This window comes from Beta vulgaris, chromosome 9 (assembly GCF_026745355.1).
Source record: "Beta vulgaris subsp. vulgaris cultivar EL10 chromosome 9, EL10.2, whole genome shotgun sequence".
NCBI lineage: Eukaryota > Viridiplantae > Streptophyta > Magnoliopsida > Caryophyllales > Amaranthaceae > Beta > Beta vulgaris.
The window spans coordinates 28,505,577-28,520,580 of record NC_079210.1 but is presented as its reverse complement, the minus strand read 5'-3'; the positions used below and the strand labels follow the sequence as shown (position 1 = coordinate 28,520,580).

Sequence of the window (15,004 nt, the reverse complement as noted above, 5' to 3'; positions counted from 1 at the left end):
GGGCAGCAATAGGTAATAAATATATTGCTGCGGTTTCAAACCACAGCAATATTAGTATTTTATATTAAAATAGTAAAACATATTGCTGCGGTTTCTAGGGAAAACCGCAGCAATATGCTGTATTTAATAATAAAAAATACGTAAAAATCGCAGCAATATATGATGGGCAGAAAAAACAAATTTTGTATTTTGACATCAGATTTGGAAGATAAAAAGGCTGAAATAAAATAAAACATTACTTATTGAAACTAATGACAACAAGTTATTATATAAAATTCAAAAACATAAAAAACAAAAAAAAAAATATTATATTATTACTTTTTTTTAAGGCAGGTTATAAAAAATCTGCTATGTAAATTCCAAAAATAAAAAGAACAAATTTAATCTACAAATATAATAAGATAATACAATAAAACACTAGATCTGAAAATATTACAGCAATAATAACCAAAATAACAACAATTACAAAAATAACAATAGAAAATAATAACTAGAAAAAACACACAAAATTCTGGAAAAAAAAATCGAAAAAGAAACCGAAAGCCCCAAGAACGACCGTCGACTAGCGCGAGGTTGGGGCTTCGTCTCGATCTGAACGGCCGACGAGGGATTGACTTCGACCAACGAAGAAATCGAACAGCCGACGAGGGAACGACTTCGACCGACGAAGAAATCGAACAGCCGATAAGGGAATGACTTCGACTGACGAAGAAATCGAACAGCCGACGAAGGAACGACTTCGACCGACGAAGAAATCGAACAACCGACAATGAAAACGATGAAGAAATGGAAAAGCCAACGAAAAAGAAATCGAACATCCGACGAAGAAAACGAGAAGAGATCTCATAAAATAACCCAATTTGAGAATTGATGTGTTGATTCATTTGAAGAATTAAGAGGAGAGGCGAAAAAATGAGAGTGAGAGGGGAGAGAGAGAGGAGAGAGAAGGGCGTGAGAAGGGAGATTGGATGATGAGGCTGCAAAACGGCTGAGGAAAAAAAAAGAGGTTGAGAGATAAGTGAGAGGATGAGAGATAAGGAACCCTAACAACAGACTTTTAATATTTGACAACATAACAGCCCAAACCCGCCGCGTCCTTTTTTTTTTTTTTGAGAGCAGACAATATTGCTGTGGTTTTGGGTGGGAAACCACAGCAATATATTTTAAAAATATTTTTTATTATATTGTTGTGGTTTCCCGCCCAAAACCGCAGCAATATTAGTCTTTCCAGGACCCACATTTTTTTCAAAATGTATCCGTTGAACAATATTGTTGCGGTTTTGGGCGGGAACCGCAACAATATTGTTATTTTCTATTTTTTCTTTTCTTTTTGCATGTAATATTGTTGCGTATAGGTAAAACCGCATCAATATCACCGCAGCAAATAGCATTTATTCTACTAGTGCAAGTCAATTTACTTGTTTCCAAGTTTTCGTTAAAGCGACCATGTCTAATGGGACATGAGTTCCTATAGTGACCAGTGTTCCCACAAAACATACAAACTTTATCACTTGGTAAATCAACTCTCTTTTTAGGTTTTTCAAATTTCTTTTTGTGATTAAACCAAGACCTTCGGTTCGTTTTGTTTGAGGGTTCTTAATCCAGTTTGGTAATATGTAGGATTTATTCTCTTCTACATAAGTGAAGTTCCCCTTCAAGTTCCTTGTTTTCTTTTTCCAAAAAACGAAACATGATTTTTCAATTCGTTTATTTCAGATTTGAAACTTTGCAAGGGAACTGACTTAATGTCAAAGAACTTACTTCAGGAACAAACTCTTTTATTGGATAACTCAAGGCTTAACAAGTAGTTCTCATTTTTAAGATTTTCGAAATCCTCTTTTAATTTAAGATTTTTTCAAACAACTCAAAAATCTTGCTCAATATCAGTTCGAATACTTTTAAGCCAAGAGGTATGTTCCTTTGCAACTGTTAAAGCATGTTGACATTGTTTTAGTTTAATAGACTCATCTTTGCAATCATTCACGACATCAACAATAAACTCAAATAATTTTTCTTTACTTAAAGAATTAAGACGAGTTTTGATAGTGTCTAGACTTGCCTCAAGAGATTCAATCTCTTCATCAGATTCGGAATTGTCAAGAGCCATAGACAGAAGTTTGAGTCTCCTCATTTGGTTGAGGATCATCTTCTTCTTCGGAGTCAGAGTCTCCCCATGCAGCAACCATAGCTTTCTTCATATCAGATCGAGTATAGGACTTTTGTATTCCTTGTTCCTATCTTGCTTCTTCCCTTCCTTTGCCTTTTCTTGTTCCCATTGGGGACATCCTTGATAAAGTGTCGAACTGCCACACTTATGACAAACAAGTTTGTTAGATATTTCTTATTCTTACCTTTGTATCTCCATTCTTCATGTTCTAAACATCTTTTGAATTTTCGGACCATGAGAGCGGATTCTTCTTCGTTAGTTTCGAGTCATCACTTTCATCAGCTTTTAAGGAATCGATTTTTGCTTGGACATGTCTCCATTCTCATTGTCCAATTGCAACTCTGTAGTCATAAGGGAACCAACAAGTTGTTCCAAATTGAACTTCGTAAAGTCCTTAGTTTCTGTAAGGCAGTAACCTTACCATCCATCGATCCTAGGAAGCTCCTTAGGACCTTTCGTACCTGTTCCTCAGAATTAATCACTTTCCAAGAGATGTTAGCTCATTAATAATATTAGTAAAGCGTGTAAACATGTCTTGATAGATCTTTTGATTTCATTATGAAAAGTTCATATTGATTCATCAAAAGATCTATTTTTGATCTCTTAACTTCACTCGTACCTTCATGAGTGACTTCAAGGAGATCCCAAATTTGATTTGCGATTTTGCATCCCATGACATGATTGTGTTCATGAGGTCCAAGACCACAATGAAGCAGTTTTATAGCAAGAGCATTAATTTCCATTTTTTCGAAATCTTCTTTATCGAAATCAGCTACCTCTATGACTCTCCATACCTAGTACTTGTCGGCTTTGATGAAGATCTCCATTCTATTCTTCCAGTAGGTGTAGAACTTACCATTGAATATTGGTGGCCTCTGCGCAGAGTACCTTTCTTCCAGTTTCTCTCTAGTATTCATATTTTCTAAGATCTTGAACTCAACAGGGTTTCTTGAATTTTAGAGTTCCCACTCTGATACTAATCGTTGTATAATATGAGCACTATAAGAGGGAGGGTGAATTATAGTGAGAGAATAAGCTATACTTTTTGCGGAATTAAAAGTAAACTTGGGAGCAAACAATGGGAACATGAGAGATTTTAGCGAGTAAAAACTTCCTAGGCCTAGTAGGAAGAAACAACCTCGACTACAAGGGATTTCAACACAACTTTCCACTATAATAGGCCAAAATAACTCTGTTTACAATCCTATTACTTTTCTCTCAAGCCACAACTTAAGTTACTCAACTCAAGTTTCCAACGACAGTTCCCACAACTGTCGTTCCTCTCAAACTTCACTAGAAGTTACTTTCTCTTTCTCTTTCTCTTGCTTCACTCAAAGCTTCTCACACTTACAAGAGTTCACTCAAACCCTTAACTCAAAAATACAATTTATAAGACAATGGAAGAGTAATAACTCGAATAAAGTAAGTATGAATTCTCTTAGGAAAGGCACTGACTCTTAAGATAACTAAGGATATTTAGCTAAGTCAGACACAATTTGTTCTAAGGTTTTAGGCGCCTATTTATAGACAATTAAGACAAGACAAATTTACCCACTATTTAATCCATTATCCCATGATGTCCATGACTTTAATTTATTAGTTTATTTTAATTATTCCTTGAGAAGTAATTAATCCACTACTTAACTTAATAGGAGAAGCAGTAACGTATTACATGGTTTTAAATACTTGAGGAATAATTAAACTATTTAAATTAATTAATACTTGGGAAATAATTAACCAAGCCAACTAACCACTAACTACAAAATGTGTAGCAGTAGTTTAGGCGTGATAGCAGATTTTTAGGGAGTATTTAAAGTATTTACTTTAACTAGATTTTAGGAAGATATCTTTCAAAAATAAGTTGATTAAAAACAAAAATCGGTTTTATATTTAAAACGAAAATCTTTTAAAAACCGGAATGTATATTTTATTTTGAAAACAAAATCTTTTAGTTTAAATAAAATATAAAAGATAAGATTAAATTCGGTTAGATATTTATCTTAATAAAATCAGAAAATCAATTTAAATCTTTTCCTAACAAACTCCCTAAAATAGTGGATCTTAATCAAAACTACCCTAAAACATCTAACTAACTTATTAGGCGCACAACAAGTGTTAGGCGCACTAGTTATAAGTTATTTACACTAGTGGAAAAAACTCCATGTGCTACTTGTCAAGTGCTTGGGTTGAACAATCAACCCAAGCACTTGTGAAATTTTAATATTAAAAATTCACAAGTGCTTCGGTTGATAAGTCCACCGGAGCATTGTGAATAAGTGCTCCGGTTATTCAACCGGAGCACATGTTGGATCTCGCGCGCTACATTTTGTTTATTTTTTGAAGGACCCGCTAATAATTAACACGTTGGATCAATTAATTTTTTGAAGGACGCGGCCTCCTCCTGAGACTAACTCCTCTCTACTTTCCCCTCAAAAAAAAAAAAAAACTCCTCTCTACTTTTTCGTTCATCAGAACCCTCCTCCTTAACTCCTCTCTACTTCTTCGCCTCATCTCTGTACTTCGCTCATCAAATCTGCTGCCTCACTCGAAATTCTCTGCCGCACTGAAATCAATTCAATTGCACTCGATCGGGAAATCTGCTGCCTCGCACTGAAATCAGTTCAATTGCACTGAAATCTGCTGTCTCACTAGAAATTCTCTGCCGCCTTCATCAAATCTGCTGCCTCACTCGAAATCGGGAAATCTGCCGCCTCGCTGAAGTCGCTGCTGGTGCCCGTCAATCTGCCGCGCGCACTAAAATCTCGAGGTTTCTCTCTTTCCTTGTTGTAATTTGAGTCATCAATTTGCAAATTTTTCGGTGGTTCTAGTGGTTGTTTGAGCGCAAATTCTAGCAAATTTTTCGCCAAATTGTTTGAGTGACATGAATTATTGATGGAATTTTTTGTGTTTGATGTTGTTGGATTGATCGAGTTGATTATTGTGAGGTTTATGATGGAGTAATTCAAGTTTATACACTAAGTATTGTTAATCATGAAATAAATAACAATTAAGTACTAACAAATCCCTATGAAAGAAGTTTATTCACTATCAGGCACTTATCTGCAAGAAATTGGAATAAATATGAGCAAGTGCTATGGGCCTATGGCATGTCATGTGGTCCATTTTACTTGAAATATTTCATGCAAATACAAATATATGATTGTTGATGAACTATTCATTCGTAAGATTTTTATGTCAATCTGTGATGATATAATGATATCAGAACTATATGCTTAATTATTGGTTGCTTGCATAAGCAAATGTATTATTAAACTTTTTAATGTTTTCTTCACTAAAGATGTGCAAAATTATAATAGGGTTATTTTTGTATTGAAGAAAGAAAAAAGTGCCAATGACAGGATAGTGGTAAATGGTAATACTGAAATAATACTCTATTATTAGAAATAAGTTAGACTAGACATTTCATAATTGAAAGGAATCTGCTTATCTAGTGAAAGTTGGTTCTGTACTTCTAATATGTAATTACTTATCTAACATAAGCAGAAAGATGAGATGAGAATTATGAATTATCAAAGAATTTTTATTCGGAGATGAAGCTAGCAAGATGTAATATCTCCTTCTGGACCACTTTTTTTTAATTATTTGGGGATAAACTGGCCATATTTCAATTTTTAATCATTAAGAACGCTTTAAGAATAACGGATTGAATTTTATTCATTTGTTATGCAAAAAATTAACGTATCATCATAATCATATGCCTAGATACCCATCCAAGAATTACTCATTAGGAATAAGTCTTGGATAGTCCCCGTTTTGGGACTGTTTTTGGACGTTTGATCTCATTTAGGTGGTAAATGTATGTTTTCTTTTCGTTTATATGGAAATCACGGCTACTCATTTCCCTAATATGTTCTCCGGGTATATATGTAGATAAGTAACTACCTACATTGTATACTTGGAGAACTGTAGGGAAATGCTGCCGGAATTTCCATAGATCGAGAAGCTGACATACATTTACTAGTGGGATTAGACGTTCAAGGATGGGTTAGGTTGGAGTGATAAGGACCTCTGGAAGACATGCATATATTCATGCTATATTTTTTTTTTTGAATTTGTATGTTTAATGCTTAAATGGTTGACAATGTGCTATTGTATGTGATTAATTAGTCATAAGAGGTCTGTTTGGATGTCGAGAGATCGTTCGTGGATGTATGGTAACGTTGATTCGTCAGAATTTGTGGATGGGGTACTGGAATTTTGTGATTCTGCCTTAGAACATCAAGCTCGGACGGGAGATTTAGGATTTTATTGTCCTTGTGTCAAGTGTGGCAATGTGTCCAAAGTGAGCGATATTGATTTGCTTAGGGAGCATGTAATCGTCATGGGTTTAGGCCGGAATACCATGTATGGATTTGGCATGGTGAGGAGGGAGTATATGAAGGGAATTCTTGTGCAAATGATGTCCATGAACAAGAAGACATGATCATGCATGCGAGGAAATGGAGAATGATAATGAGCACGAGGATGATGAGGATCATGTGGATGAGATGATGGAGGGTGTCGAGGATGAGTTAGGGAAACATTCTCGTGTTTTTGAGTCTTTGACAGAGGCAGCTCAAAAGCCACTGTATCCTGGTTGTAAAAAGTTCACCAAACTGTCTGCCGTGTTGACACTTTTCAACATTAAATCCAAGGGAAATTGGACCGACATTAGTTTCACTTCCCTGTTAGAAGTGTTAAGTGATATGTTTCCCGATGGCAACGAACTTCCAAAGTCGACCTATTATGCTAGAAAGCTCATGTGTCCCTTTGGCTTAGAGTATAAGAAGATACATGCTTGTCCGAATGACTGCGTGCTATATAGGAATGAATATGACAATTTGGATAAGTGTCCACGGTGCGAGATGTCACGATATAAGCGTGAAGGAGATGGAGATAAGAAAGGGCCCCAGCTAAGGTATTGTGGTATCTTCCAATAATTCCTAGATTCAAGCGTTTTTTCCATAAAGAAAGATGCAAAAAATTTGAGATGGCATGCAGATAGAAGGAAGAAAGATGGTTTGTTTGAAACATCCGGCGGATTCTCCTGATGATATTTATTATAGTTTATTAGAAGATCGTAAATTTGAGCTTGGGCTATTCACAGATGGAATGAATCCGTTCGGAAGTTTGAGCTCTTTACATAGTACATGGCCAGTACTTTTAGTTTATATAACTTGCCTCCTTGGTTGTGCATGAAACGCAAGTACATGATGTTATCACTTTTAATCTCTGGTCCTAAACAACCTGGAAAACATAATTTACCGCTTGATCGATTGATTTGAGAAAGTATGGGATGAAGGGGTTTCTGTTTTTGATGCTCATACTAATGAGATGTTCACATTGCGTGCAATGCTTTTCTGCACCATTAACGATTTCCCTGCGTACGGCAACTTATCCGGATATAAGAATAAAGGAAAGAAAGCATGTCCAATATGTATCGATGACATGGAATCCACATGGATTCCTAAGTGCAAACATGTGTACATGCCCCATCGAAAGTTTCTACGACTGCACCACCCTTTTCGTAAGAAGAAGAATGCATTTGATGGGAAGGTTGAAGAGAGAGTAGCTCGTAGACGTTGACTGGTGAAGAGGTTTATGAGCAAGTGAAGGGTGTTGAAACGATTTTGAAAACAATGCAAAGGATACAGGGTTATGGAAAAAGGAGTCTGTCTTGTGACACTTCCATATTGGAAAGATCTCCGGGTCAGTTGTCTCGACGTCATGCATGTAAAAAAATGTATGTGATGCCATTCTTGCGACACTTATGAATATTCCTGGTAAGACGAAGGTACCAAGGCCTCACGGTTGTACTTAGAACAGATAGGAGTTCGGCCAGAACTGTGCCTCGAATAGGGAAGGTAGGAAGGAAGAAATCTGAAGAAATAAATCTTAATGAAGGTTTAAAGAAGAAAAAAACCTGAACAAGGTTAGATAAGAGAACAAAAATACGGTCGATAATAGGAATTATTTGCCTCCAGCTTGCTATACGTTATCCAAGGAAGAAAAGGATTTTTTGCGAGTCTTTGTATGACATCAAAGCTCCATCGGGATACTCATCTAACATGAAAAGATTTGTATCCTTAAATGGCGAGTTGAAGTTAGGGCTCATGAAATCTCATGATTGTCATGTCATGATGCAAGTATTTTTACCGATTGCCCTTCGTGGAATACTACCAAAACATGTGCGGTATGCTATAACTGAACTGTGCTCATTTTTCAACACTATATGTAGCAAAGTGCTTGATCCGACAAGACTTGATGCTCTTCAAGCTGATGTTGTAGAGACTCTTTGCAAGTTTGAAATGTATTTTCCACCTGCATTTTTTGACATAATGGTTCATCTTATCGTCCATCTAGTTCGCGAAATCAAGTTGTGTGGTCCTGTGTTTTTGAGGTGGTGTTATCCTTTTGAAAGACGAATGGGTAATTTACAAGACAAAGTAAGGAACCCTGCACAACCTGAAGCTAGTATCATTCAAGGCACCGTGGGCGACGAAGTTGGTAATTTTGTAGCTGAGTATTTGGCTAGTGCACAACCTATCGGACTTCCTACATCTGCCATGATGGAAGACTTGGAGGCCAGGGTACGATTGGCTCAAAATTAGTCACACCTCCTAGAGATAAGCGCTTACAAGCACACCTGTATGTGTTGCATCACATTGCAGAAGTACATCCGTATTTGGGTGAACATATGGAGGTGCTACGGGCTGAAAATCCTTCTAAAGGGGATAGAGCATTGATGCAATTGCACAATAAGACATTTATTGATTGGTTTCATGATCGAGTAATATGTCAACAACAAGATGATGTATCTGAAACTATTAAGTGGTTAGCATTTGGTCCTCATGAAGCTGTCAACAAATATGAGGGTTATGATGTAAATGGATTTACATTTTGGACTGAAGGTCGCGATCAAAAGTCCTCATCAGTGCAAAATAGTGGTGTTTCTGTTTTGGCATCATCTACATTTTATGCGAGCGCTAAGGATCAGAATCCGGTGGATGCCAAATTGTTATACTATGGGCGAATTCAAGAAATATGGGAGCTTAACTATTCTTGTTTCAAGGTTGGTCTCTTCTGTTGCAAGTGGTTGGGTAATAATCGGCGTTGCGTAAGAAATGATGACCCTTGTGGTTTCACTCTTGTTGACTTGGGTCATTTGCGTGAAAGTGACGAGCCATTTATACTTGCAATACATGCTAAGCAAGTATTTTATGTAACAGACCCTGCTGATCCTAAGTGGTCTATTGTTGTACCGGGAAAAAGAAGTATCCTTGGCATTGGTGATGTTGATGATGAGGAAGAGTATGATGCTTTTGAAGACACCCCACCCTTCATCAATCCCAAAATCGATATAACTCCAGACGTCGACACAAATTATATGCGCATAGATCACACGGAAGGGATACTTGTCGACCCTTCAGAATGATGTCTTAGAAGGTATATTTATACAAGTTCGTGAATACGTATTCTATTACTTGATACGAGACATATTATTGTGGTTCCTATTCTCAAATATCTATATATTTTCTATCTTGTAATCTCTCTACGTTAGTTTGCCGTTTTCATATGATATTTTATATAATGAGTAATGTGGAAATTTAATATACTTTGAATTTGAAAACTAACTAATGTAGCCTTCTCGATTTTGCATGACAATAAGTACATGGTTTTTGCTGAAATCAGAATGTCAATAAGTTTTCTCAAATAGATTCGTGACTGTTATGGATGTTGTCTATTAGTACATGGTTTTTGCTGAAATCAGAATGTCAATGCTGTTGGTTTGTCATTGCAGAGTGTTCCTGTTCAAGCAGGGCAAACACCACTGCTGTTGCAATACTTTGGGACACTTTTAACTAGAGGAAAGCTCAATGCTTTGAATCTTTAGAACTATCTCGCCTTGTTGTGAATCAGAACAAGAAAAATCTGCTGGAGAATTGGCTAGCAGAGGACAAATTGGAGTGCACAGAAGAACTTGGAGATCTCGTGAAGGTGTACTGGCAGTTTAATGGTTTTCCTTACTAGTCAAATCCGCTATTGTGATTGTCGATTGTTATCTTAATGTCGTGCCTGCTTTTTATTTTTATTTTGCAGACTGTTGACACTGACTTTGCCTTAAAGATATATATTAAAGCTAGAGCAACACCCAAGGTTGTTGCAGCCTTTGCCGAACGCAGGGAGTTTGACAAAATCCTCATTTACTCTAAGCAGGTAAGAGAGATCCTTCATTATGCAGACATAGTGTTGCTATTGTTGATCTCTCTTCTTATTACTCTTAAATCTTTATATTAGTTTCTTTTGGGTCCTTACTGATTCTTTCTGATATTATACAGTGTATGATTATATGTGCCATAGAACCTTCTTAATACTAAATTTCTTCTCTTGATATAGGTCGGTTATACACCAGATTACTTGTTCCTGCTCCAAACTGTTCTTCGAACAGATCCACAGGTGTATATCTGACTTCAACATTCCCATTCTGTCGGCAAAAAATAGAGAAAAGCCAATGTCTTTGTACCTTTATTCGATTAACCATTGAACGATTTATTGAACAATATGTTGTAATTTGTGCATATTTTTCTACTCTACATTATAGGCTGCTGCCAATTTTGCCTTGATGATGTCCCAAATGGAGGGTGGTGTCCCGTTGATTATAACACAATAACTGATCTTTTTCTTCAGGTGTGTATGTTTTTCTACCATATGCACCGCCTGTGATATGCCCACCTATACCCAAGCTGGTGCACAGTCCTGCAGTAAATCCGTGCACCTTACTCTGCTCTGATATCCTGTAGTAAAGTTCCCCTGTAGTTTACTAGGTGTATTCAGAAATCGTGAGAATTATTCGCAGACGAATAGAATTTCTATCTTGATTCTTTCTTGAAAAATTATGGTTCAAGTAGTTTACTAGGTGGGAAAGCCAAGCTCTTCTAAGAATATTCACTTGAAAAATTGTGACAGTAAATATGTATAATCTGAAAATGTATACTGTATAGGTAAGAATGGCTATAGACTTCACCTTCCTTAAACTTACAGTGCTCACTGTGAATGAGTTGCTTTACTTGTAGTAAGATAAAGTCGAGTGAGATTGAATTCTAAGATGACTCTCTTCGTCTCCGGGTTGGTATTGGTGATGGACCATTATTTAAGATCCTGCGGGACTTCCTATAAGATTAATAGCTCATGCTTAAGCTACTTTAAACTTGTAAGGTGAAGGACAGTTCAAAGTAAACTACTCTACTTCACTAACCAGCAGAGATGACAGAAAGTATAAGGCTTGTTTCTAGCCCCTTTTGCCGTTCACTTTATAGTTCTGACTTCTTATTCTATTTTGTTTTTCAAGTCACTCTTCTCAGTGCCTGGTTCGCTTTCTGCTCGAAATTTTATCTTGAGTCTTGACTGGTTTTCTTCGTTTTTCTTCTCTCCTATATTTTGGAGCTTTCTGTTTCGAGTGGATTGCTCAGTTCTTTGTCATTAATCTGAATGTCTATCAACTCTTTGTGCAGAAGCTACTCTTATTGTAGACATTCAAGATGGGAGATTATGAGAAATGTAGAGAAAAGAGGATAGCGGAAAATAAATTGAAAATGCAAAAATTGGGAATTAATTCTACGGCATATGAAACCCAATCAAAGAAGGGAACAAAACGCAAATGCAGGAGTAAGGAGCATGATAATGGTACCGGGATTGATGAAATAGAGCGTGATCTTAGTGATGATGATGATGTCGAGTATGATCCGGAGATGGAGGAGGATAAAGGTGAGATGGAGGAGGATAAAGGTGATATGGAGGAGGATAAATGTGAGATGGAGGAGGATAAAGGTGAGATGGAGGATAAAGGTGAGAAACAAACCGATAATGCAGCCCCTATGCAAGAGGAGGATGAGATGGTGTCAGCTCCTCAAACTCAAGGCGGCTTACAAGTCCGTACCACAACAAGTGAAATTGTGAGTCACGTTCCAAAAAAGAGACGGGACGAGGTCCGACAAAAGGAATGTGAGTAACATGAAGGATCCCATGCACCTTGAATACAATCAGTTTGGTCAACCATGTGGTAAGTGGCGTATGAAGTATGGGACACAAGTTGGCATTTGCATGCGCAAACTCTCCATTTTGGCTAAATGGAGTGAGGTGTCAGAGGGTTTGAAGAAGGCGTTGTGGGAAGATACAGTGGTAAGTGTAGAAGCTTACCCAAATATTTGGCTGCATATTATGTATAACATACTTGTTAAGTAACTATTATGTTTTCCCTTTTTTTAGAATCTATTTCATATTCAACCCGATGAAGCGAAGAAGGAAGTGTTTCTTTCGGCTGTTGCGGAAAGATTTAGAGACTTCAAGACAAAGTTAGTGAGTGGATGGATCACGTTAAGAAGAAAAAAAACTACGTCTAAGAAGTTGACAAAAGGAAAGGAAAAGGAGAATGAAGGAGGAGAGGAAGCGGGAAATGAGGCGGGAAGGGAAAATAAAAAGGCTTCTGAAAAGACGGAAGTACGGACATTGTTGCCTTATCAAATATGGGATCACATCACAAAAGAGGATTGGGAAGCATTTGTTGCCCAAAAAACTACTCCGAAAGAAGTTGTAAGTTTTCATCCTTTTTTTGTTTTCATTTAAGAGAATAAAAATTGAATGGAAGTCAGACATTCTAGAGGACTGAAACTGACCATACATAGAACCAGCTATATATCCATAAAGCCAGGTTTGATATATCTAGAAACGTGCAGCATGCAGCCTCAGCTTTATATCTAGCTCTAAGATATTATTAAGGTTGTCAATTAACCAGCCACAGGGCTACATACTCTTTCTTCTCTTTCTAAAAGAGTCTACAGAAGCATAGACATTTTTTAGAAATAACAGGAGAAGTTGGATGACATGTAGGGTCATGTACAGTTTTTCAAGACTTGGAAATTCAATCATAAATCTGACCAAAAAATTAGTTACAAAATAAATTTCTTATCAGGTACGGTGATTCTATTAAAGCATCAGTGCCTTATAAGGGTATTCATGTACCTAAATCTCCCTTTCTGATCACCTTAGAATGCTATATAGATATTATTTTCCTTATGCTTTGCAACTATTTTCATAAGTTCAAAAACACCTTTAAAAAGTTCAAACAGAAAAAAAGTTGGATACAGGTACTTAATGTGGATGCTCAATTCGGGGTAGTGGATGTTATCTAATATCTCCAATTTTCAGTATCACGTTAATAGATTCTTTTAGTAGGTTGATGAGTTTTATGTCGAGATTATCATCCTAGATATTCTTCCATAAATATGAAAAATCAATTTAGGTGCTAGGTAGGCCATACCTGAAGGCTATGCAATAGATACATCAAGAACAGATGTAGAGTGAATTCTAGTGGACAGAGGTATGCAGTTGCTGCTACACTTGAGGGAGAAGTGCTTCTGTCTTGTATGAAAATTAGCTGCATAAATGTGTATTTAGTCCGTCACGTAAAGCTCCTAATAAGAGAGTGAGTATTGACTCTTGTTTGTTAACGTTGCATGCAGCCCTGGATAAGTTGGATTTTTAAGTTGGATAAGTTGTATGAAGAAACAGAAAAATTAGTTTCAGAACTAAAGAACATGATAGTTTGTCCTGGAATTCAGTGAAAAGTATCAGGAATATCAACAGAAAGATAACAGCAGCAGCAGGAGCATGAAAGAAGAATTAAAATAGTAGCTAAAAACTGGAATATTGAATAAGAAATCAGAGGTTTCAAAGCTGTAACTGAAGGCAGCAACATTGTTACAATACTTTTAATAAATTTACTTTTTAATTGTATTATATGCATTTATTGACTTAAACTTACCTTTTATTTTATTTTTAAATCTACAGGAAAGGCGTGCTAAAGCTTACGAAAGTTCAAAGCAGAAAAAGTTCTATCATCATATGGGTCCTAAAACTTATGAAGAGAAAAGAAAGGAGTGGATGCAAGAAAAAGATTTTTACCCAAGCATGACCTCATCATCAGGGGCAACTTCTGGCTCTACACTTACGACAAAGAACATTGATCGAGTTGCTGATTGGTATTGTTCACTTCATACTCGAGATGCAAGTGGGAGAAGAACCATTTCTGATCCGGGAACAAAGAAGATAGCCGAAGCAGTGGTTAGTATTTATGGTCATTTCACTTAAATTTAGCTTTTTCAGTTTCCAACTAACCGTTTTCTTATGTGTTCTTTCTTTCACTAGCTTGGGTGGAGGAACAAAGAGAGTACAGGCGAGTTTGTTCCGCAAGCGAACAAGGATGCCTTATATATGGTACTAGGTAAGGACCATGATGGATGTGTGAAAGGCAAAGGAGGGGTACGACTAGGCTTGAGAAAAGTTTATGGTGCAGAGTACTCCGCAACAAGATCAAGCTCAGTGTCTAATGCATCACAAGATATGGAAAGCAAAATGAAATCTGCAATAGAGGAGCTTAAGAAAAGGATGAAGAATCAATTCAGCGCCATCTTGGAGCACATGGGATTACCTAGTCTTGACGAGCTCGAGCTCAATGTCACTCCTGGGGACAAATTAAGCCAGCAAGATCCCGAGACACCTAGAGAGGTACTTGGTTCGATACCTAAACCTCTGCTACTTGACCCCCAGTGCCTGATATAGAGGTAAATGAAGAATTAGTTTTTTAGTTGCTTTTCCAACAAACTATATGATATATATTGTTAATGTGTGACTTAGCCAATTATGTTTTAAATAGGAGGAGACCCCTTGCAATCTTTTACTTCCCAAATCAGCAGATGGTGAGTTGGTTGTGGTTGCTTATGGTCGGGCACAACCACCGAGAGAGGGCAGACATCACATTTGCTGCCGGTAGCAGGTTCT

The 15,004-nt window shown here is 36.9% G+C and overlaps 1 protein-coding gene across 1 annotated transcript; it reads left to right on the top strand.

Moving 5' to 3' along the window:
* The first annotated feature begins 9,918 nt into the window (after positions 1 to 9,918).
* LOC130590192 (clathrin heavy chain 1-like) lies at positions 9,919 to 10,849 on the top strand. Its single transcript, XM_057392224.1, has 5 exons — positions 9,919 to 9,954; positions 10,034 to 10,165; positions 10,268 to 10,384; positions 10,565 to 10,624; positions 10,770 to 10,849. The coding sequence occupies exons 1-5, from the start codon at positions 9,919 to 9,921 to the stop codon at positions 10,836 to 10,838; spliced, it is 414 nt and encodes a 137-aa protein (XP_057248207.1). The 3' UTR covers positions 10,839 to 10,849.
* The last annotated feature ends 4,155 nt before the right edge of the window (positions 10,850 to 15,004 follow it).